We start from the raw sequence: 22,357 nt of genomic DNA, 5'->3' as shown, positions 1-22,357 counted from the left end.
GTCTGCTTCTGGTGTTTTAAAACTTGTCTCTCCTGAACAGGAGCTTGAACCCTGGAACCTCGGATTAAAAGTCTTATTGTGGTAATAATAAATAATCACAATACAATTGCTCTCCAACAGTCTTCATACATCTACTGATGTTTTAAAAGCTCTCTTTAGTGTTTCTCACATGCTCAGCTCTCTGAACTTGACATCTACAATGTATTGAGAGGGTAGGTATAAGAAAAAGGGAATTCAAAGAGAAACAGGAGAAATGTAACTTTGTTAAACAAAGAGAATGTCAGCTCTCAGTCTACGAGACTCAGTCTCAGTCTTATGTCTATATTGCAGCATTTGTTAATTACCAATGATGTGAAGTTGCTACTGTTTACCACTTAAAAAATGTTTTTTATGCCCAATACTGAGTGTGCTGGATAGATAAAGATAGATAATGACAGATATGATACAGGTGATAGACATGATGTTACATTTCAAGGATACGTCCATGAGGACCACCAGGCTCTTGCAGTGCTCCAGGGCCAAGTACTTCTCACTGCCGGCCAACACTGAGCACAACAAGTTAGACCGTTAGTGGACACTTTAACATGCATGCGTTATATATTGTTATGTTAATTGGTCGGTTTCAGTAGAGGTGGGTGTTGGACCAACATGTTTCATAGACATGCAATAGTTCTATCAGTTTATCGCAAAAATAAAAAAAAGCACAGAAATGTTCTTTTGTTAAAAAGGAAGCTGTGATGCACATCCTTCTCTTCTCTTCACGTCTCCGTGTTTCTACAGTAGCCCAGAACGGACAAACCGAACACCGGCTCTAGATAGGGACGCTCGTGTTTTCGCCTGGCGCACGGGAGAAGTTTCAGTTGGTTGCAATCTGCAACCTCACCACTAGATGGCGCTAGATCACACACACTAGCCCCTAAGTACAAAAAGAATTCAGATCAATTGGCGATTCACTGACTGACCTGTGGTGACCTATTGGAAAAAAATAATCATCTTACACACCTCATGAACATGTGTCACAATCAAGTGTTGTAAAAGATCAAAAACAAAACATACGTTTTACCTACTTCTACTACTACCTGAACACACCACAGTAAACATATACTATATGTGATATATATTATGTCTTAAATCCTATCTATATTACAGTTTATTCATTTTATAACTACTGTACACTATTCTGCCCACAGTATCATAGTTTATATTCTATTCTAATTAAATTGTATACATATTATATTTCATTCCTATATTATAACTTCTGCACTATTTTATGTTTTATGTCTTGGATTCTCATTTTTTTTAAGATTAAAAGATACAGATTTAGTTTGAGCTAAGCAGGTGAAACTAAAGGAATTTTGCTTTGATGTTCCCGTGAAAATCTTTGCACACAAGAAACAACATTGAGTATGATGTGTAACAATCCTTAAGGGCGCTACAACTCATTTCTGTTGAAAGAGAAAAGAGAGAAAACAAGTGAGACAGATGATCGCCACTGACCTCCTCCTTGTATCGCCTCGGTCAGCAGATTGTGGATGTGCACTGGTTTGCAAAGTCCCTTCAGATGACACAAAGCAGGAAACAGTCACTACAGTGAATTGAATTGCAATATAAGAAGTGGTAGTAGTCGTCGTGATGTCACCCCATTGTTTTGTGGACTGCGGTTTAGAAGATGCAAGTTCAGTATTTTGGCACCATCTTGTTTTTTTTGCAACCACTGAACAGAAGTTACTATATTTGGAATGCGGAGGATTGACGTAGAGACGTCGTGTTGAAACTAGAGATTGAGACCATAAACTCATGTTTACAATGTTTACTGAGGTAATAAATCAAGAGAGAAGTAGAGTCATTTTCTCATAGACAATCAGACTTATTCTTGCAACCAGAGGAGTCGCCCCCTGCTGGTCAGTAGAGAGAATGCGGCACTTTCTTCAGATCTGTGCCTCATCTGTGCCTCAGAAAACATCTTTTAAATTAAATATTGCGATTGTCTAAACTGTGTGGGGAACAATCTGCCTTTCTCGTGTGCTGCCTTGGCTTGACTCGGACGAGTCAGCCCGAGGTGTGTCTTTAACTGATGACGCGCTTGTCTTGAGTCGATGACATTTAAAAGCAGCGGATGTAAAACTGGAATAGAACCATTTCGTTCCCTACAAATTCTTCACAATAAAAGTCCTCAAATCTTTAGATAATTGGAAGCTTTTATTATGAAGAAGCATAATAAGGAAATGTTGTGAAAAGCAACTTAAACATCTTTTTAACCTCAACCCCTTTCTTCTAAAAACAAGCACTTCTAGTTTGATGCGCGATCACCCTAGCAGCTCATTTTGCGTCTATTGGTTACTCTCATACAACACTGGACCAATTATATTTTGAATTGTTGTCCACATTAGTCATTTTTTGGCATACACAAATTGTTTTTATAAAGTCTGGAAAAAATCAGATCCAAACAACATTTGTAGGAATGCAATCGGATTTCAACAACAGAGGAGTTCTGCACCGCAACCAGACAGTGCAAGAGTGTGAATGTTTTCACATTAGAAGGCCGCATCATCAGCCTAGCTACATAGTTACTATCGACTACATTGTTTCCACAGCAACCCATGCAGATAGGTTGGTGATGTCTGCACACACAAATCCGTATTACTTGACAGAAATTATTTGTTTCTTAAATCAGATTTGCCTGCAGTCTGAACAGTCTTGGACATAAAAACATGGGAAAATAGGGTCCAGGTTGAAAAATAGCGAAGTTACCCAACTGAAAGCGATCATGGCACAGCGAAATAAAGCAGATATCTCACCTTGTTGCAGTGCTTCTTGAACAGCTGTTTGGTAGATTTAAGTGAAGGGAGAGCAGCCTGGTGAGGAAATGAAAGCTGCAAGAAGAAAACACAGAGCCTCAATTCAGAAACAGGACTCAAACACATGCCTCCTGCACAACTTCTGAAACATATATTGAAGTTTTTTTAGGTGTATCTCCTTTAAAAATACGTTGCTGAGATAAACTAAATTCACTCTCAAGTGACAATATTTTGCACGTATCTGCTGCTGAGGTGGAAGGTATTGTTTTGACTTTGCACCTCCTGTTTTCCTCTAAATCCCCCCGTTTTATTCTTACCTTAATACACTGTCGATGTAAAAGTTCAGAAGACTGAACAGGTGAGAAACACTAACAAGAGGTTTTCAAATATCAATATGTTATGAAAGTATTGAGTTTTCACAGAGATAGAGATGTTTGAAAGAAATGTGTTACTTTCAGCAAGAAGAGCCTGGATGGCTCCAGGTAGCGCGTGAGTCGAACTAATTCTTGGTTGTGATCAATCAACCAAGAATTGTCAGCTGTGGCCAATTGGTGCTCGTATCGCAACCAAGAATCAACCAAGAATTGACCAATGAAGGACAAAGACGAAATCCCTCCCACATTTGAAAAGTTGTTTACGGTGTTTACGGTGGATGAAGAGAACGGCAGAATGGCAGAACGATTACTGTTATCATTAAAAACCAGCTGGAGATGGATGCTTTAAATAACAATCTAGCTCTGTATGAACTAGCATCCGGAGCTAAATTAAATCATAACAAAACTGAGGGAGTTTGGATGAATGTGATAAATGTAATATTAACATTAAAGTTAAACCAGAAATAAAAATACTGAGTTTGATATTTTGTGACAGAAAAAGTAGTGAAAGAAATTGGGAAAATAAGTTGTGTGAAATTAAAGAAGAGGTGAAAAAATGGGAAAACAAAAATACTAATTACAAATCCAGAGTAAATATAGTCAAGACGTTCATCCTATCTAAACTACTTTTTTTAATCAAACATTTTTCCTCCATCCAACAAAATGATTATTCAGTTAAATAAACAGTGTGTGAAATTAATCTGGGGCACAACCTGGGAAGTGACTAAAAGACAACTGATGTATAAAAGTAAAGAACACGATGGGTTAGGGGCTCTAGAGCTCGGCGTCAGACTACATGTTGCCTTTATCAAAAATGTCTCTGCTGCCATCTCCAGAAACGCTCTCTGGTTAGGAGACGGCTCCATGTGAAGAAAAAGAAGGGGGAAACTGAGACAAGGTCCTGAATACAAATTAACATACAGAGATTTTACTAACCAATATCAACACCTACAGATAGACTGGAACAGTCTATCTAGTAAAAGTATCTATAAAAAGATCAATGATTTTAAACATGGTGGACTTGTCAAATACAAACTTTTGACCGATGTCGAAGGTGATGAGGTCATAAAAACACTGAAGGATAAGAACCTCTCAGAGAGCATCAGAGACGTCCGATGGCTCATGTCGGTGAACAGACTCGCTGTAAGAGCCACTGTGTCATGGAACTGCTATGTCACCACAAAAAAATGTCCCATGATGCATTGTGATGACGACGAAACACAGAACCACCTGTTCATGGACTGTTACAGAGCGCAACAGGTCTGTGCCTCCCTTCAAGACCTTGGCCTGGTTTTCAATGTGAATTATAAATCTGTGATGTATGCAGTGTTTGATGAAACGATGTCTGTTAAACAAAAATAACTTTACCAGCTCATCGTTAGCATTGCATGTTTTAAAATATGGAAAACCCGATGTACAATGGTAGTAAAACAGACTGTAATGGACGGCAACATGGTGGTGAAACACATGGTCACTGAACTCAGGAGAAGGAGAACTGTTGATAAGAGCCAGTCCCTCCCGTGGCATTTGTTGGACTTTTGACCTGAGCACACAGCACTTTTTTTTGTATTTGTCCTTTTATGTGTGTGTACTTGTAAATCATGTATGTATTTGTAAAACTGTAGAAAAAAAAGGGAAAAAAAAGAAGAGAACGGCCGTCGGATTCTGTTCGTTTTATCAACATTTCGAAAGTAAGTCAATCCTTTATAGCTATTGTCAATACAAATAAATTGAGATATATTGATATTTGAATGAATGACCCGCTCGGCAACTCGTTACTAACGAGGAAACGCGTCCTAACGTATAACGTCAGCTGTCCCATCACTGTATTACATTACGTTACAGAGAGCGATACTTAGCTAGGTCTACCGTTACTGATATTACGTTCAGTCACTTTAACGTTAACCAACAAAGTTAACAAACTAACCCGCTTGTTGATTACCGTAGCGAACTAACGTTAAGTTGGACAGTCTGCCATTACACCGTTATTTTACTTTTCTCTTTATGTATTCATTCATTTACAATAAAGTAAAGTTACATACAGCATGACAAGACTTAAACTAAAATGAAATAGTACTCTTGTCTGTGAGTCGTAACCTTTACAATAACGTAACAACGTAACAACGTTACTGGACACCTGTTTGTAACTTACCGTGAATTTCATTACGAAACGTTACTTACAGGAGGCAGTGATGGAAAGTAACTAGGGAAATTGCATTTACTCAAGAACGTTACTGTACTGAAGTATCATTTTGAGGTACTTGTATTTTACTTGAGTATTTCTGTTTTATTCTACTTTATACCTTTACTCGATTACAATTCAGAGGGAAATATTGTGCTTTTTACTCCACTACATTTAATTGATAACTTCAGTTACCTGTTACTTTGAAGATCGAGGTTATACAAAAAAAGCTAAATTTATAAAACATATTGCATTATAGATACATTGTTAAAGATTAAACTACCTTGATCAGTTGATTGCTCACACAATGGTTAGAATATGAGCATGCTTCATACACTCATATTTTATGCAGAGCATGTTTTCTGCATTGCTTCCATTAGTCAGTTTTGCATTCTAGCTGTAATCTGTTTTCATAACATGACAAATGAAATGAAAATCTAAATGAAGTATCTATTTTACAAAAGCAAGCATACAGAAGAGGATGTGATCAATATGTGATCCAGCTGTGTCATGCTGCTGCATCACAGTCCTGATCAAACAGCAATTCATCACTCTTGTGTATTACTGCTTAAAGGTACAATGTGTGTCGCATTATGTGGGATATATTAGTAGAAATGAAATATAACATTCATAACTATGTTTTCATTAGTGTACTATCACCTAGTTATTATTTTATTAGTGTTTTCGTTTGCTTAGAATAAGCCCTTCATATCTACATTGATACGTAGATATGAAGGGTCCGCCATGTTGACAAACAAACACTGGTTATAGAGAGAGCCTTCTTTCACTTGTTTATGTTGACATGAAGATATGCTCAGATATGCTTGTGAAAATGCAATGTGTTAAAAGTGTTATTATGGGACGGATGGCCCCTGAGTGAGGCAAACTCAGCGGCTCACGTTGCCACAGTCTTGGAAAAAGAGGAGTGAGCAGAGCGGTATTCAGCTGCTTGCAATCTGTTTATAAATATTGGTTGTTTTATGTTTTCCCAGGTTCAGCATGCGTGGCAGGGCCAGCTCCAGATGCACCCTGAGCAGGACCAGGGAAGCTTCCTGCAGCTCTGCAGAAAGGGCCATCTCTGCATTCTGGCAGTTTGGCTGAGCCCCACCTGTTCCTCCTGCCACCAAACACTGCAGGAGAAGCAACACTCAAAAAGAGGACCGCCCGTCTCCTTTCCCTTCTTTTTCCCATCTATGGGGCTTCCTATAGTGCCTGGAACCTCACAGGTGATGTTTTTTAACTCCCCCAACCCCAGTTTACCTTCAGCTGTGCCACCTTCGACTCACACATCCAGCCAAGCGGTTCCTTACAGTACTCAACAGTACAGGAAAATAAACGAGGAGATTCCAAAGTGGAACCATCAAGAGAAAGTACGTGAAAAAGACAGACCTGATCCTTTGCAGAAAGTGCAACAAAGACAGAAAGACACCATCACACCTTCAGTACTTTGGGAACTGGTACTGTCCAGAGTCTGACACTCATTTGAAGAATGGAGAGCTATGCTGAAGAAGCGGGGTTGAGATGAAAACCCTCCAGCATCTTAATATGTTTGGAACTGTGTGTGTGTGTGTGTGTGTGTGTGTGTGTATGTTTTCAAATTCTTTGCACTGTTACAGAGTTTGGCTTTACAACGGTCACTGTTTTAAGGCCAGGCTGCGTGTGTAAAATATTGTTGGATATCTGATCTGTGACCATCTTGTCTCTTCACTTTAACGGTCTTGTCACCTGATCAATGATCCCACACCAGTTTTCCAATGCTCATAAGCTTTATGTACACAGAATGTTTTATTTTTTACTGTATTACCGATTATTTAAATTGTTTCTGTTACAATTTATAATTATTATTGTTGTTATCATCATGTTGTTGTTTCAACTATGTAGAAATAGACAACAGGTTCAGATATTTCTGTGTTCTTGATTTCTTCACTTTATTTAAATTGCACTTTCATTACATTACATGTTTACTTTTAGTTTATTTATACCTTAAGTCCTTTATGTTATACTTTAATATTATTGTCATTTTTGTTTTTCTGTAATAAAAAATATAAAACTGACTTCTCTGTGTTGATAACTTCTTCCTATTTATTATTAGTATTATTTAGTTATTACAACAACTTCACTCAAATAAATTATAACTTTTAATATCTACCTAAGAGAGAATTATCTGAACTCTAAACTATGTTGATAAATAATAATAATCCTCCTATTTGTCACATTCTTTGTTTGCTTCATCATCACATAAGGTTTTTAGTCTGCAGGCTTCTTAAACAGTGGTGGACAGTAACTAATTACATTTACTCAAGTACTCTACTTAAGTACAATTTTGAAGTACTTGTTCTTTACTTGTGTATTTACATTTCATGTCACTTTATACTTCTAGTCCACTGCGCCTCAAAGGCAAATATTGTACTTTTTACTCCACTACATTTTTTGATATCTTTAGTTACTTGAAGATTCAGATTAATAAAAGAAAATATAAGCACCTTTCCACCAATGCATTAACATAGGCCTACTATGTTTATTTTAGTTGCTGACATACATATTTCTAGATGATCACGACGAGTCAAAACAGTCACGAGCGAGATTCGAAAACACGCAATTAGGGCGCATTTCAGGCGATTTGTGGTCCGTTACGCTATATCTTGATGGCTACTGGAGAGCTATCCAGGCTTCACTATCTGTCTTTTACAGTAGAAAAAACAACGTACAACGGCTCTTCTACAGCCTACACATCAACTGACACTGTCTCACATAAAAGCTTCTGTGACTTTTATCTCCTTCATTGGTGAATTTAGTTGGAGCCCACTCCACTCCACTTCACTTCACCAGGTGAGTATTTGTTTAGTGACTGATTTGTCTCATACCTCTTTCAATGGAGGGATGTCGAGTGGCGGTTTGCTGGCTGGACTGGGAGAAAAAAAAAAACACATATTAAAATCCTCATATTAAAATCCTCACTCTTATGATTAAGAGCCCTCTGATGTTTCTTAATCTCATCAGCATGTTTGAAGGTCGTATTTTTGCCTCTTAAAACACACGGTTTAAAAGATGTCTGATGGGTATCTATTTTAAACTCTGTCTGAAACAGATTGATCTGTGACTCACATGGCAGCGTTGCCCTGCTCCGTCAGCACCCGGAGGAGGAATGCTCCCTGCTGATTGGCCTCGTAGGTCGAAGAGATGATGATGTAGTGGCCCGGCGGGAGGGAGCCGCGGAGCACCACCTCCCGGCGGGAGGTGTAGTTGGGGCTATAGAGGACCGGTTGGAGCACTTTCAGGTCTTCGGGGGACAGGTGTGTGTTCTTAGGATGGGCCTGGACGAACAGCAAACACTTTGAACACGTGGATACACAATCTACTGTTTCTCTCACTGTGAAACGTGTCTCCCTGAACAGAGACTTGAAACCCGGACCTTTAGATTGAAAGCCTCATACTATCCAAGCTCTTATGTAGCACGAAGTATTAGAGCCATTGTAGGTAAAAGAAAATTATTACGGTGCTTGGGCAAGGGTGTCATATTCAGAGAAAAGTGGTACATTTACGAGATTACAGTGGTTAAGTAAGAAACTGAAATTCTCTGCGATGAATCTGAATTTGTTGTGTTTGTGAAGGAGCCACATCACTCATCACACTGCGCTCAAGCTAGCAGTCACTCGCATCTCGGTGGTCAAATCAACTTTAACTGTCACACACAGTCAAATTAAACCGCAGCACCCTAGTATTATGAGCAGTAAGCAGCTATTTACTATACAGTCCCCAAGCCAAGTCCCCACTGACTGAGCTTCTGCCCCAACACAGTCCCAGTGAGAGCTAGCGATAAAATTAGCAAAGTTAGCGGAAGGGTACGAGTGTGACTACGTTCCTTAAAGGTAAGGTGTTAACAAAGAGTTTATACAAAATACAAAAACATATATAGAAATAAGACTAATTGAATTATATTCACTCAAAGTATAAAACATGTTATAGATTAAAAAGAAAATGCCACTACCACACAGACTCGGCGATGGAGGAGGTACATAGTGTGATCTTAGGGGGAAGCAGCAGGAAGTGAATGTGCCAGCAGATTATTTATTTCTGTCTGTTTTGGTTCCAGTACTGATATATTTGAATTGAGGAAATCTGGGACTACATGCAGACACAAAATCAGGCATTTTTTACCAGTACAGAAATATGTATTTTTAATAACATCTCAAGTAGTCAAGAGTCTCAGAGAATTTAAGATTTTCTTTTTTCGCAAATGTATGTCTTTATAATCATAGATAATATTACATTTATTTTCTTTGTCAATTTGCCTCTTTAATTTCGTTAATTGTCAGAATTTTTTCCCAGAATATTACACTCTCCCCCGGCTCCGTAAGTTGTTAATTGTTTTACCTACAATGGTCCTATAATACACTGTTGTACTTATACCATCCTCCCACACTTCTCTGCAGTGGTGGAAGAAGTATTCAGAATCTGAATAGTAAAAGTAACAGAAAAACAATGTAAAAATACTCCATTACAAGTGAAAGTCCTGCATTTAAAATCCTACATAAGTAAAAGAAGTATCATCAGCCAAAAATACTTTTTTGCCAAAGTAAAAGTACTCATTCTGCAGTAGAGTGATTTATTAATATTATATCTGACACTATTAGATAATTATAATACTGGTGTGTCAATGTATAAGCAGCATTTTACTGTTGTAGCTGCTCCTGGTGATTAATGGGAGGGGAAAGAAGAAAAAACAAACTTCTGATACATAAATCTATTTTTGGTTTTTCTTTCCTCTGATCTCAATATTCGTCCCATCGACAACCGAGGCATGACAAGCAGCCCTAACTACACTTTTCATTTCATGTAAGAGGTTGCAAGTAAAAAAGTTTGGAAACCATTGGTTTATTATGTATCCATGTAAAGTAATTAATAAACGCATGTTTTTTAATGTAATATCTGCACCTGTAAAATACTTCTGTGATAATTTAATAAATTAATAACTGACATCATGTGTGTCATGTTTGTGTCTGTGTGTGTGTGTGTGTGTGTGTGTGTGTGTGTGTGTGTGTGTGTGTGTGTGTGTCATGTCTGTGTGTGTGTGTACCGGGTAAATATGCAGGGCTATAGCCAGGTTAATGCCCCTACGCCTCTGGTGTTTCTGCATCAGAGCCAAAACGAAGGAGCAGGTCTTCTGAGAGTTGGCTGTGCCCCTGTCCACCTCCGACAGGGTGAAGTAGTACTGAGGGTTCTGCCAGAACAAACCTGGAACACACACACACACACACACACACACACACACACACACACACACACACTGTTAGTACTACACTTTATACTGCGTTCCTCAGCCTTTAACCCTACACTGGAACGAGAACAGTAGTGTGAACTATTTCCCTCTTTCGTTTCTCACTATGAGAACAGCTGATCAGCACAAATGCTTCAACTGCCTTTCACCTTTCTACTCACTGATTTCAGATTTATTCAACATGCGTGTAGGAGTAAATATGCTATTAAGACAAGCAAGGCTCTTCGTGTGGACGGCCATGAAACTTATACTCAGTCAGAGTCACGCTAACACTTGTGCGTTGAGCTGCGGAACAATCAAATCGGATCTTAAAGTTGACATAATGCTACTTTAACTAGAAATTTTCAATATGGTTAATTCCATCTCATTCTACGAGATCAGCGTACATCTGCCTGGAAAACAACGAACTGACCAACATTTACACACTACTGTATCTTTATGTTGCGAATGAAACTCTTAAGTCAGGACATTGTTTTTATCTGATACTAATACTAATGTACCGTAGACAGGACAGCAAACCTCCTGGAACATCTCAGGTTGAAACTGAAAAGACAACAAGGGATGCCCCCGAAACAAGGTTCTAAACGGGAAACGGTTCTAAATTAGTAAAAATCTGGAGTATTGATAAGGTCCGGAGCAAACGCTTCTGCTATCGGTACTTTAGAAGTTACGGAGTGAAATCTCCGTGGAAAATAGCAGCGTCTCAAACCTCCTGTCTCTGTTTCTGTGTCTTTGTGCTCTGACACTGACACACACACACACACACAAACACAGACTCCGGCTCAGTACAGAGTGAGACTCACATCATGGCAGCGAGAAGAAAAAGATCCAAAGATCGGCGACATTTTACTCCAGTAGATGCTGAGAACTCTCGTTGTGTCAAATGTAATAAACCCTCACAAGAGAGATAACAGCAGCAGTTTATCAAAACATGTGACCAACAAGCAGAACATGAATGTGCAGAAATGCTCAGTTTTCTACTGTTTGTGAAGCAGCCGTCCATCCTCGTCCACTGCTGGTAACGTTAGCAATGCCATGCTGAGTTTGATCATAAGAACAGGCTAATCAATGAAAGCTAATTGCTAAGCTAATCGTTTAGCTGCCAATGTATTTTAAAGATTTTGGAAGTTCTTGTATTGCTGCTCACGAAAGACTATTTGTTTACATACAAGAATAATAAAGCAATGTTGATTCTTTCCTCGATGAATTGTCTTTTTTTCTCACAATATAATCAAAAAGAACCGCTAAGAGTATCGATAAGGAACTGAACCAATAAGCAGTGTCAATAACAGTATAAGTATTGATAAAATGCTAACGATACCCGTCCCTACTGACAACAGTTCCCATCGACGGCCTTTGACCCCACAAACACAGCCCTTCGTGGAATCACCTGCAACGCAATCATCGACTTCAGCTTCTGTAATTTTGATAGTTCTGTATCGTATGTGTTGTGTTGTCATGAAGTAAGAAGGTGGCGGAGACGGCTGCCACGTCTAAATTTCCTCTTTCGCCTGTCTACCACATATATATCTATATTATTTAATTTAATACTTATCCCTACACTTTAACTTCAGCACTATTTCATGTCTTAGATTCTCACTTTTACCTGCAAGATTTTCATCGTCAGTGACTGAAGAGAAGTTACAGTACTGTATTGCGGCACCACTTTGTTACCAGACCATTAAACTTGTCTCAGCATGATGAGTCTGCAACTAATCATACACAAACACACCTCAGTGGACGGGGCTTAAAAAAAGGAGGAGGGAGGGTTATGACTCCAGTACTGTACACACAAGGTAAGATACCACAGACTTTACATTTTCAAACAAATGCTGCCGTGCAAATAATGGCCCGAGGTCTGTTTGAACAGGTAAAAAACATTTTAGTTCTTTTATTATGAAAAGGTTTATACACAGTTAGTTAAGATGCCATGTGTCTTCTTACCCCAGTTGGTGGAGCCTCCCGCCGAGATGTTTGGCACCCAGTTCCCATGATGCATTACGCAGCACCACGGCAGCCCGCTGGACCCTGGTTCACTGAGAGCGTTAGTCAGGTGACACACCTCCATCGTCTCAAAGTGCTGTCGGAAGTCTGACACAGACATCCTGATGGAGAGAGAAATTGGCCAGTTATAGATGCCTCGTGGTGGCCAGCAGGGGGCGACTACTCTGGTTGCAAAAAGAAGTCTGGTTGTATAGAAGTCTATGAGAAAATTACTCTACTTCTCTCTTGATTTATTCCCTCAATAAACATTGTAAACATGAGTTTATGGTCTCAATCTCTAGTTTCAAGTCTTCTTCAATACAGCATGATGTTCATTTAGTAAATTATGGTCCAATTAGAGTCAAATAGACCATAAAGCAGAGTATGCTTTAGGGCGGGGCTAACTTGTGATTGACAGGTATGCGCGTATGTGGCTCCTCTTATATGATGTAACTCCTTCGCGCTCCAAAGATGGTGGTTTTCTTTTCTAATATTCAGTAAATATTATTCAGTAAAATATACGATCAGGATCAGAATTCATGGTTTTCTAATCTCTGATCTCTGATAATGTTAGAATGTAAACAACCAATCAGTGTTTAAATTGACAGGAGAAGAGCTGGTAACCGTGGCAGCACCACTAACGGCTAATGAACGGAGGTCACATTCACTTACATTTTGATGCGTTCAGGCAAATGAGTATTGAGCGAAGGTAAATTATAACGTTATCATGATGTGTTCACATGTAATCTGGTAAAATGTAGTGTTAATGAGAAACTTGAATGAATCCAGTTGTTTGGAGATAAAATATAGAGATATTAGAGATGAACTATGACCTGTTTAACTTCCTAACCCTAGCTCTAAGCACCGTATAATAGATCGTTAAAACTACTAAAGACAATAAAAAATACAATCTTTTCTTTACTTATCATTTGAATTGTGGGATTTTATGAATAAAAAAATATATATAAATAGGTATCTGACAATATGGATCATCAATGATCGGCAATTAGTATCAGCGGGGAAAAAACGGGATCAGGGATCTATAAAAGTTATATTTGCTAATATATATATAGTTCAATCTGAAAGACTAGTTTAAGTAGAAAATGAAAACATTGTCGAGATCATCAGTCCTTGAGATCATCAGTCACAATGCCTCATTGTATGCTTTTTTCTTTCTTTGACAAATAAAAAAGCACATGTGCGCGCGACAAGGTAGCGGATAAGCCGACTTGTTTTCCCTCATCTCATCTCGTTGCGGTTAAGCCTCGCATGTCAGAGTGTTTTGTTACATGTTTGCAGAAAGCGGATGGTCAGGATCACAGAGAGCATGCTCAGATGCACAAACTCACCAGAACTCCCCGTCCTCCCGTCTCACTCTTTCCAGCCTTTTCTGCTCCTCCACGCTCACTGTCATCCACTCTGGACTGCACAGAGACAGAGAGACACAGACACACAAGTAGAGAGGGGACACTTTTATACGTATGCCAAAAGTCAATATGTATTTTTCAAATGTTACCACTCTTAGTGAAGTATGTTAATATTTTTGTCTTTTTGAGACATATTAAAGTAATGAAGCTATGACATCAGTTAATATGCATAATTATTGTTGAATTTTGAAATTTGACGCCAGTTAGGGTTAGGGTGAAACTGTGACAAAGAAAGGCAGACGGAGAAAAGGTGACAAGCATGAGAAACAATATCCTTCACAGTATATGTATTTATATGCATATACTGTACTCTACAACTGTACTCAATATGTATATCAATATTACATTACAGTTCACATTATTGTTTACATTGCAGTTTACACATTTTACAATTACTCACTCAAAGCACATCCTGCATGATGTGTAAAAGTACACATCTTGCAGGATGGCGCATTTAAGAATAATATATATTAGATTACTGGATTATAAATATTGATGCATCAAACAATTAAAAATATATATAACTTGGACTGAGACAGGCAGACAAATGCAAATGCACACAAACAAAAAATGTGGCATAGCTTTGGAGGGAAAAATGTGATTCCTCTTCAAATAAATTGAAAATGTGTACTAACCCTTTCAGGTCGCTCCAGGGCCCCTCCCACTCTGTGTTGCCCCAGGGGTTGAGGAGCCGTATCAAATCCTTGTTGCCGTGTGCCGTCTTCACCTAGCGGAGGAGGACAAACACAGAGAGAATGGGCCAACATGAATGCATGCAAATCCTCCACTTAAATTTCCGTTGAGTTTAGAACTTGTAGCCTCAGTAGAAGGAGTTCCCCTCTTCCTCTCTGAAGTGCTCACATGCGTCTTTAAATAAAAAAAATCTGAGGGTTGTGATCAGACTTTTTTTATCCAAAGCATGCTGCTATCAATATTGTTTTTATAGAAATAGTAAAGAAATGTATTACAGTTGTCATATACACAATTTAGCTTCTGCATTTAACCCATCACCAGTTTATTGGGAGCAGTGGGCTGCTGAGAAGCAGCCCACTGAAGTCAAGTGAGGCTCTCAGAAATAGGAATGTTAACAGGCATCGTTAATTACCTCTTCTACTGCAGTCAGAGAGTAGGCATGTCTGTACATGATCCCCAGTTCATCTCTTTTCTCCAAAGGACCCTGGGGTGAAAACAACAAACACATCCACCCACACGCTGTCAGGACAGAAGAAACGTTACTCATCATCGTCAAGTAAAGCTTAGATGGGAACATGTTCTGCATCTGTATTTTTTCTCAGCGGGTTCCGAGGATTTAAACTAGACCTAACAAGTCGATCCCTCCAGCTTCCACGCCACTGCTAAACTCCTCCCCCTACCTGGCAGTTGGCACAGTTGATGAGCGCTCCTTTAGCCAGCAGGTGTCTGAGGAAGGTCGGCAGGTCTCGGGGGAGCGAGGAGATTTTCAAAACCTCAGCCACCCCGCCCGTCATATCCACCATGGCCTCGTGAGGGAAGCCCATATCCAGAGCTCTGTAGCCACCTTTCAGCCTGGGACAAAAGACACAGTGAAGACAAAAAAACATCAGATAGATTCCAGGTGGTAAACGAACAGGGAAATAACTGGAAAAACAGGCTTGTGAGAGAAATTGAAACTCTAAGAAAACATGACAGGTGAATATAGGTGAACAAACAAGAGTTTAATTCCTAGAAATTGGTAAATCTTTATTGAGGATGTACTTTCCAATATATTTGAATTCCGTCTGGTGGCATAGAAAGGGAAAAGTATAAAGAGATGAAAGGACTTCAGGATGTCGCAAATTTAAGAAGAGACATGCTAAACATTTTATTATTGTTGTTAAAACAATAAATATACTACATATTTTTCCTTGGAGTTAATTTCTGGTTATACAGTAGCTAGATTCATTCATCTATTCATTCATTTAACTTTTATTTAAATCTCAAGGGAATCATTGTGGGCATGCCCTTATATTCAATGAGGTCGATTGTACAATTAAAACTGAATAAATACACACAAGAAAATAATAAACAAGAAAATAAAAAAACATTAAAACAACAGAGCACAGTTAAAAACAATTACATTCAAGAGCAGGGTATTGGTGTTGTCATTTAAAAAAAATGCAGATTTCCAAACCTGTTAGAATAAACCCAATTGGAGATATTAAAGCTATATGTAGTTTGTTCAGCAATAAATGGGGCACAGCGTTTTAAAAAAATAAGGATGTAGTTTATCCACCCCAGTTGAATTTCTCAGTGTGTAAAGGCCTTAAATTGTTGCCCTACAGGGATCAATGTTCAGTACAGTCATTGTGAAACTATTGAGCAAAGAGGACTTCATGATGAAATGGCTTCCTAAGGTCTATTCTGAGGGTGTTACCAGAGAAGTGTCATCAGCTCATTACATTGAAACTGATTAATCCCGTTATGAGAATAAATGCTAAGCACTCTGCACATTAGATTTCTTGTGTGCAAGTGATTATTTCTGGCCTGATCGACAACGAAATGTCAAAGAGTTCACAAAAAAACATTAAAAGAAAGAACTCTTTTCCCCATTGGTGTCTATTTTAGAAATGAAATGTCTTTTCAAGGTGCCCCTGGGATAAAGTGTTATAACTGACCCTTCACTAAGCCCCCGCCCCCTTCACTAAGCCCCCGCCACACACTCCGATAGGTGTGAGAGCTATCGAGCCCACACTGTCACTAACTGCACTCCCTGAAGAAATATGATCTAATTTTCTGGAAAAACGTAAAAGCTATTTCAGAGAGAAGCATAGCATAAGAGTGCTAACGCAAGTTAATGATGTGCCAATGCACTCTGCTAATGTTAACTCACAGGTTTTTACATAGAAACGCAACTTTTTAGAAACGTATATACAGTATCTCCTCCACTATTACACAACGTAAAACCACTAAACCAGTCGGAAGAGGAAGAACATCTGAAACAACTGCATGTGAGTCTCGAGTGTGATAATTGTCGGACCCTGGTCATAGCTGGCCGATGCTATGCTACGATTGGCCAGTCTGCGTTGGCGGGCAAGAATTAGCGAAGGGTCAATTAATTGGAATATTATTACTCTCACATTCTAATTAAGTGAAGGTTAATCTCATTCCGCATCCAAATGAGGTAATGATTTCTTCATGACACACACACACACACACATACACAGACACACAGACACACACACGCTGATTAACAGAAACTCACTTGGCATAGGCCTTCTCCAGCAGGGAGCTCCAGAACTCCTGTCTCTGTGGGGAGCTGAGGTAGATCAGATTGTTGTCCCGAGTCGGCAACAAGTCGTCAATCCTCACCTCCTCCCACTGACCGTACTGCCAAAACTACAGCAAGAGAGATGGAGGGGGGGGGGGGTGTACTGTCATAATGCCAGTGGTCTGCTTTCATCAAGTTTACAAAGGCCATAAGAAGTTCTTTATTTTATTTTTATACATTTTCCAAACTCCATCATGCAGATTATCTCGCTGAAAGCTACATTATTTTGTCAACAGAAGAAAAGAAAGATTAAAAAGTTCCTTTTTTCACTGTCTTTGATTATTTTAAACCCCATGTCTGTATCACATTACAACACAAGTTCTCCAGTGAAACGAAAAGTTTAAACTGTGTCCCTGTGTTAATTGATCATTTATCTCTGGTTTGTAAGCTAAATGTGTGTCAAAAATAGCAGTATAAGGGTTTTCTCTTCTGTTAAAGGGTTTCAAATGTTTGTTGACTCATCCTGCACTCGAAAAATTCATCCTTCGGGCGACTTAGAGGCAATGTGTGTTTGGATATGAGAAAGCTTTGTTTTCATTTCCAAATCAATGTGGCTTCAGTTAAATTCATTCAAAGGAAACTTTGCAGATTTTCTAACTGGCTCTGTGTCACTGCAGCGCGGGCAGTAAATGAAGATGAAACACCGCCGGATGACGTCAAAGGACCAGCAGAGTTTTGCCAGCCTCTGGCATGGTCATGGAGGTAAGCCGGGCGCCGTTCAATCTGCATGTAATGTGACACAGAGCCGGTTAAAACAATGGCAAAGTTGCCCTTTCATCTCTCCCTCGTCCTCCTCCTGATCTAACAACAGGGGATGGAGGTGTGTGTGGAACTAACAGTCTTCTGTAGCTCCGTATCGCGCTAAACTCTAAGCCTGACTACTTTTTACTGGTCCAATCCAATGCGAAGGATTTGATTTTAATTAGTTTTGTGACTGCTGAAATATACATGTTTCACTAAGAAATACGTTAACTTCAGCTCCACTGGGACTTTAAATGTCGGCTTCTGGAGACTGACATTCAGCCGTGCTGCACAAACAGGAGCATGTTGGGCATTGTTCAGCTATTTACCCAGAAGGAGAAGTAGCCCTTGTATCCGTCTTGGAAGCTCTGTCCTAGAGGCACGACCTTCTTGAGCAGGAAGCGATGCACGGAGAGAGACGCGATGGCAGAGAGCAACCAGCAATCATCTAAAGGAAAAAGGAGGTTTGACAGGTAGGTCAGGTTATCAGGAGGGTGCGTCATTTAAAGACTGCACTTCACCACAGACTGCCATGAACTGTTTGGTAAGTTTCCACTTTAGAGGCTCCACAATACGCAGATGTCTTTTGACACAGCTGGTGCATCCTCTGTGGAACCTCAGTTTCCCATGATGCATTGTGCACTAGCTAGATTGATTCATGGTGCATCAGACAATATCACATGACCACTTTGGATTTATTTGGGAGACAAATGTGAATCAGCTTTATTGGTTCTGATCAGATCTGTGATTTAATCCTAGGTGTGTATATAATGATTAACCACTGGTAGTAAATCACATGAAGTGGACCAGTGAAAAGAAATCCACTACCTGATGTAAACAGTTGTAAACTTTCCTGTTTGTTCTTGTTGGCAGCCGGGATCAAATATTTATTTTATTGTCAGGACATGAAGAAAGAGTCTTACCCATGTCACATAAAAACTAGACAGAAACAACTAAAAAGTACTGGAGGGTAAACTCATAACTCAAACATGACCTTTTCAAAAACACCAAACCTGAGTGTGCCTCGTGTTTTTGTGGACTCGTCGTGTCTACTTACTGAGCTTTCCCTGGCGGACGTCCAGGCGCGTGGCTCCGTTTACGATGAACTGAGGAGACGAACAGAGCTCCTGGAAACAGAGAGGAGTTTGATGATTGGTTGAACAAAAAAAACAGAGGAGGAGGAGCGAGAGGAAACGGGAGAGGAAGGGAACAGTCAAATGACAAATAAAACAGGATTTAGAGCGTCTGAACAGGGAGTGCTGGCTCATTAATTAAGGCACTTTATTAACAGTCTTAACCCGGAGTCAGACGGGAAGATACTAGTTTCATCTCTGTGCGGTGTTACAAAGTGTTTGATAATTACAATTTTTGTAGATGCACAAGTGATAATTCTAAAAAGTATATGATATTCTTGAGTTAACAAAAGCAATTAGAAACAACAGCGTGAACTACACCCCCTTAGGAAAACCTTCTCACAAGACTGCGATAGTTACAGTAATAAACTTGTAACTGAGTGTGTTTTGAACGCAGCCTTTCGCAGTAAACGGGTTGTCCTGAACTGCTCTGTCATTACTGAGTCTCGACGATGACGGCACATTTTTGTGTATCCAACAACAACCTGCATACACGACGCTTTACGGCTGTAGGGAACACATGGAAGACGTCTGCTCTCTCTCTTTCTCTCACACCTTTCTTGTCTATTGGCTGTACTATCAAATAAGGACAAAAAAAGCCCCAAAAATAATCTTTAAATATGGAAAATATTTCCATTCCATTTGATTTCTATATTGCTGTAAACTGAGTTTATTTTCTCGCAGTCCTGAACTGTTTTCGTTACTGGTTCAACCATGTAAAGCACCTTGTTTTGTGTTCTATATAATAGATACTTCAGGGACACCTTTTGCGTGGTCGTATTTTGTGGAGTCGACACGAAACAGAAGTGACAAGGATAAATCTGCGAGTGTTCCACTATGAACGGAGTGACCTCTATAAACGCCGTTGAAGAGGGCGATGATGATGTGTGCAGTACAGTGTGTATATATATGTGCGCGTGTGAGACAGTCCACAGTACCAGTTGAACCGGATTCATGTGAATCCTGGAGACAAACATTCTGATGTCAAAAGATCAAACTACAACTACGACATATATAACATGATTGATGTCTTTGAATGTCTTTTCATGTGAGATAAGCAGATTGACTTGTGCCAAGATGTGGTAAGTCTTCACAAAGAGAAGATGACACATCAAACACTCGATGAATGATGAGGACACAATTATACAGCCCGACAACTTTCTTTTTAAACACGGACATATCTGTTGTTCTTGTTGAGAAATCATAGATTTAAATCTGTATTTAGTATAACATTTGTTCGGACTGGTCTAAAGTCTTGACACAATTTAGGAGAGTAACTAACAGCACCACTTTAGCATCTTTAGATCACATGAAAAATCTAACTTTTGCCAATGGTCAAAAACAAGATTTTTTTTTGACAATTTAGGGAAAACACTAACATTGTGTTTATAGATGTGCTCCTTGTAGTTTATGAGGTATAAACAAATTTCCTTATCATATTATATTTAGTCTTTGGGAACATGGGACTACTGTTCTTTTCCTCAAATATAATGGAGTATGTTTCAAAAACATGTGCACAGTGAGACAATAATTTGGAGGCAACAACACCACTTTAAATTCACTGTGAGAAACTTTTAACTGGTTATGTTGTTAACTGTTCGTTGCGTTCTTCTCCTAAAAACCAACTGTGCCAACTAGTGTAACCTGCAAAACGTCATAAGCCAACCTCCACTATGCCGAGGAGGGATTATAATAACTCATATTTCATATTCATGACTACTTTATTGCCTTTGTATAAAGTCCTGTAAAGACTCAAGTCAAGTATTACACGCATTATAAAGAAACAAATGGTTGAATATACAGCAAACTATTTGATTAGGCTGGCAAAATATATACTTAAATGTAGATTTGAAATAAAATACATACAGAAATCCATGTTATTACCAATGACAACAATAAACGCCCTGTCAGTCTTCCAGGTGCAAACAGGTCTAACCAATCAAACATCAATCAGGATGTGCGAGTTAAGATTAAAGACACATCTGCCAGCTGTGGATGAGACGCACCAGGAAGTTCTGCACACACGGATATTTGGTTATAAGATTTCCACACTATTATCAGCATTGGCACAGAACATATTTGAGCGCATTGTCGCTTTATTTTTTATTGTTTTATGGAAATAACTTGTGAGGAATTGGTTTTGGGGAAAGTGAAAGAAATAAAGCGTTATCAATACACGCAGTATGACAGCTCTGCAATAAATGTTATGGTTTTTATTTGTGTTGAGACTGAGAGGTTTGGATTTCCTTCTGCAAGTTTTGAGGCATTCTTGTTGTTTTGTTCAACCCAAGTACAAATAGAAAATAGAGAAACTACTCATATTACACAGCCTGAAAAATCTTCCTGCTCTTTTTAATAAAACATTCAGCCTTTCTTTGTCTTTATTATACCTCCATGTGATTTGTTTAAAACGCACCCATCTGCAATTTTTCCTCTGTCAAGTGTTGAACAATATCAAAAAACTGAGGTAGCTTCCCCAGTTAGGACAGTGGTGCATAAAACAAAAAACAGGTTTACATTTGGCTCAGGGCTCTAACTGGTATTCATAAATGTCATGTCAGGTCTGCCTCCTGACATGACATGATCCCGGAGTAACTCACTGATAGTAAATGGGATTTCATGAGGCTGTTACGTCAGTTTTCTAGGAGCTCTAACACTCTGCATGAAAAGCCTGTTATTAAACTTGCTGCAACATTCCTAAACAAGGCATAAAGTGTGTGTATTTGTATACCTCTGAGGGATCGACTACAGTGTTGGTGTTATATTGCTTTAAGGCTTAATAGTGAGCCTCAAGTTTATTAGGAGTGATCACTTCAGTACAGAGTCATACTGTAAATGTGAGTGTATTAGTATTAGCCCGCCCTAAAGCATACTCTGCTTTATGGTCTGTTTGACTCTAAATGGACCATAATTTACTAAATGAACATCATGCTGTATTGAAGAAGAATTAAAACTAGAGATTGAGGCCATAAACTCATGTTTACAATGTTTACTGAGGTAAGAAATCAAGAGAGAAGTAGAGTCATTTTCTCATAGACTTCTATACAACCAGACTTCTTTTTGCAACCGGAGGAGTAAAGATATTGCAGCTTTAAGTCACTTCCACATCGGCTTCACTTGGCAGAACTGGAGGTTGCCGCCTGCTGTATAGTCAC

The 22,357-nt window shown here is 39.1% G+C and overlaps 1 protein-coding gene across 1 annotated transcript in view; it reads right to left on the bottom strand.

Annotated features, from left to right (window-relative positions):
- The window catches only part of zgc:85932 (uncharacterized protein LOC405875 homolog), a 48,482-nt gene that overhangs the window by 21,320 nt on the left and 4,805 nt on the right, over nucleotides 1-22,357 (bottom strand). Inside the window, exons 2-15 of the mRNA XM_068706867.1 lie at nucleotides 19,127-19,196; nucleotides 18,399-18,517; nucleotides 17,263-17,396; nucleotides 15,416-15,587; nucleotides 15,148-15,219; nucleotides 14,678-14,769; nucleotides 13,965-14,039; nucleotides 12,577-12,737; nucleotides 10,432-10,589; nucleotides 8,460-8,668; nucleotides 8,219-8,261; nucleotides 2,799-2,873; nucleotides 1,498-1,555; nucleotides 481-545 (exon numbers count right to left, since the gene is read on the bottom strand). Of these exons, the coding sequence (XP_068562968.1) occupies nucleotides 481-545; nucleotides 1,498-1,555; nucleotides 2,799-2,873; nucleotides 8,219-8,261; nucleotides 8,460-8,668; nucleotides 10,432-10,589; nucleotides 12,577-12,737; nucleotides 13,965-14,039; nucleotides 14,678-14,769; nucleotides 15,148-15,219; nucleotides 15,416-15,587; nucleotides 17,263-17,396; nucleotides 18,399-18,517; nucleotides 19,127-19,196 (1,503 nt within the window). The remainder of the gene's footprint in view (nucleotides 1-480; nucleotides 546-1,497; nucleotides 1,556-2,798; nucleotides 2,874-8,218; nucleotides 8,262-8,459; nucleotides 8,669-10,431; nucleotides 10,590-12,576; nucleotides 12,738-13,964; nucleotides 14,040-14,677; nucleotides 14,770-15,147; nucleotides 15,220-15,415; nucleotides 15,588-17,262; nucleotides 17,397-18,398; nucleotides 18,518-19,126; nucleotides 19,197-22,357) is intronic.

The sequence above is a fragment of the Cebidichthys violaceus genome, unplaced genomic scaffold (assembly GCF_023349555.1).
Source record: "Cebidichthys violaceus isolate CVI_PGR_0920_01 unplaced genomic scaffold, fCebVio1.0.p SCAF_120, whole genome shotgun sequence".
NCBI classification, from domain to species: domain Eukaryota; kingdom Metazoa; phylum Chordata; class Actinopteri; order Perciformes; family Stichaeidae; genus Cebidichthys; species Cebidichthys violaceus.
This window is presented reverse-complemented; position numbering and strand designations above follow the sequence as displayed.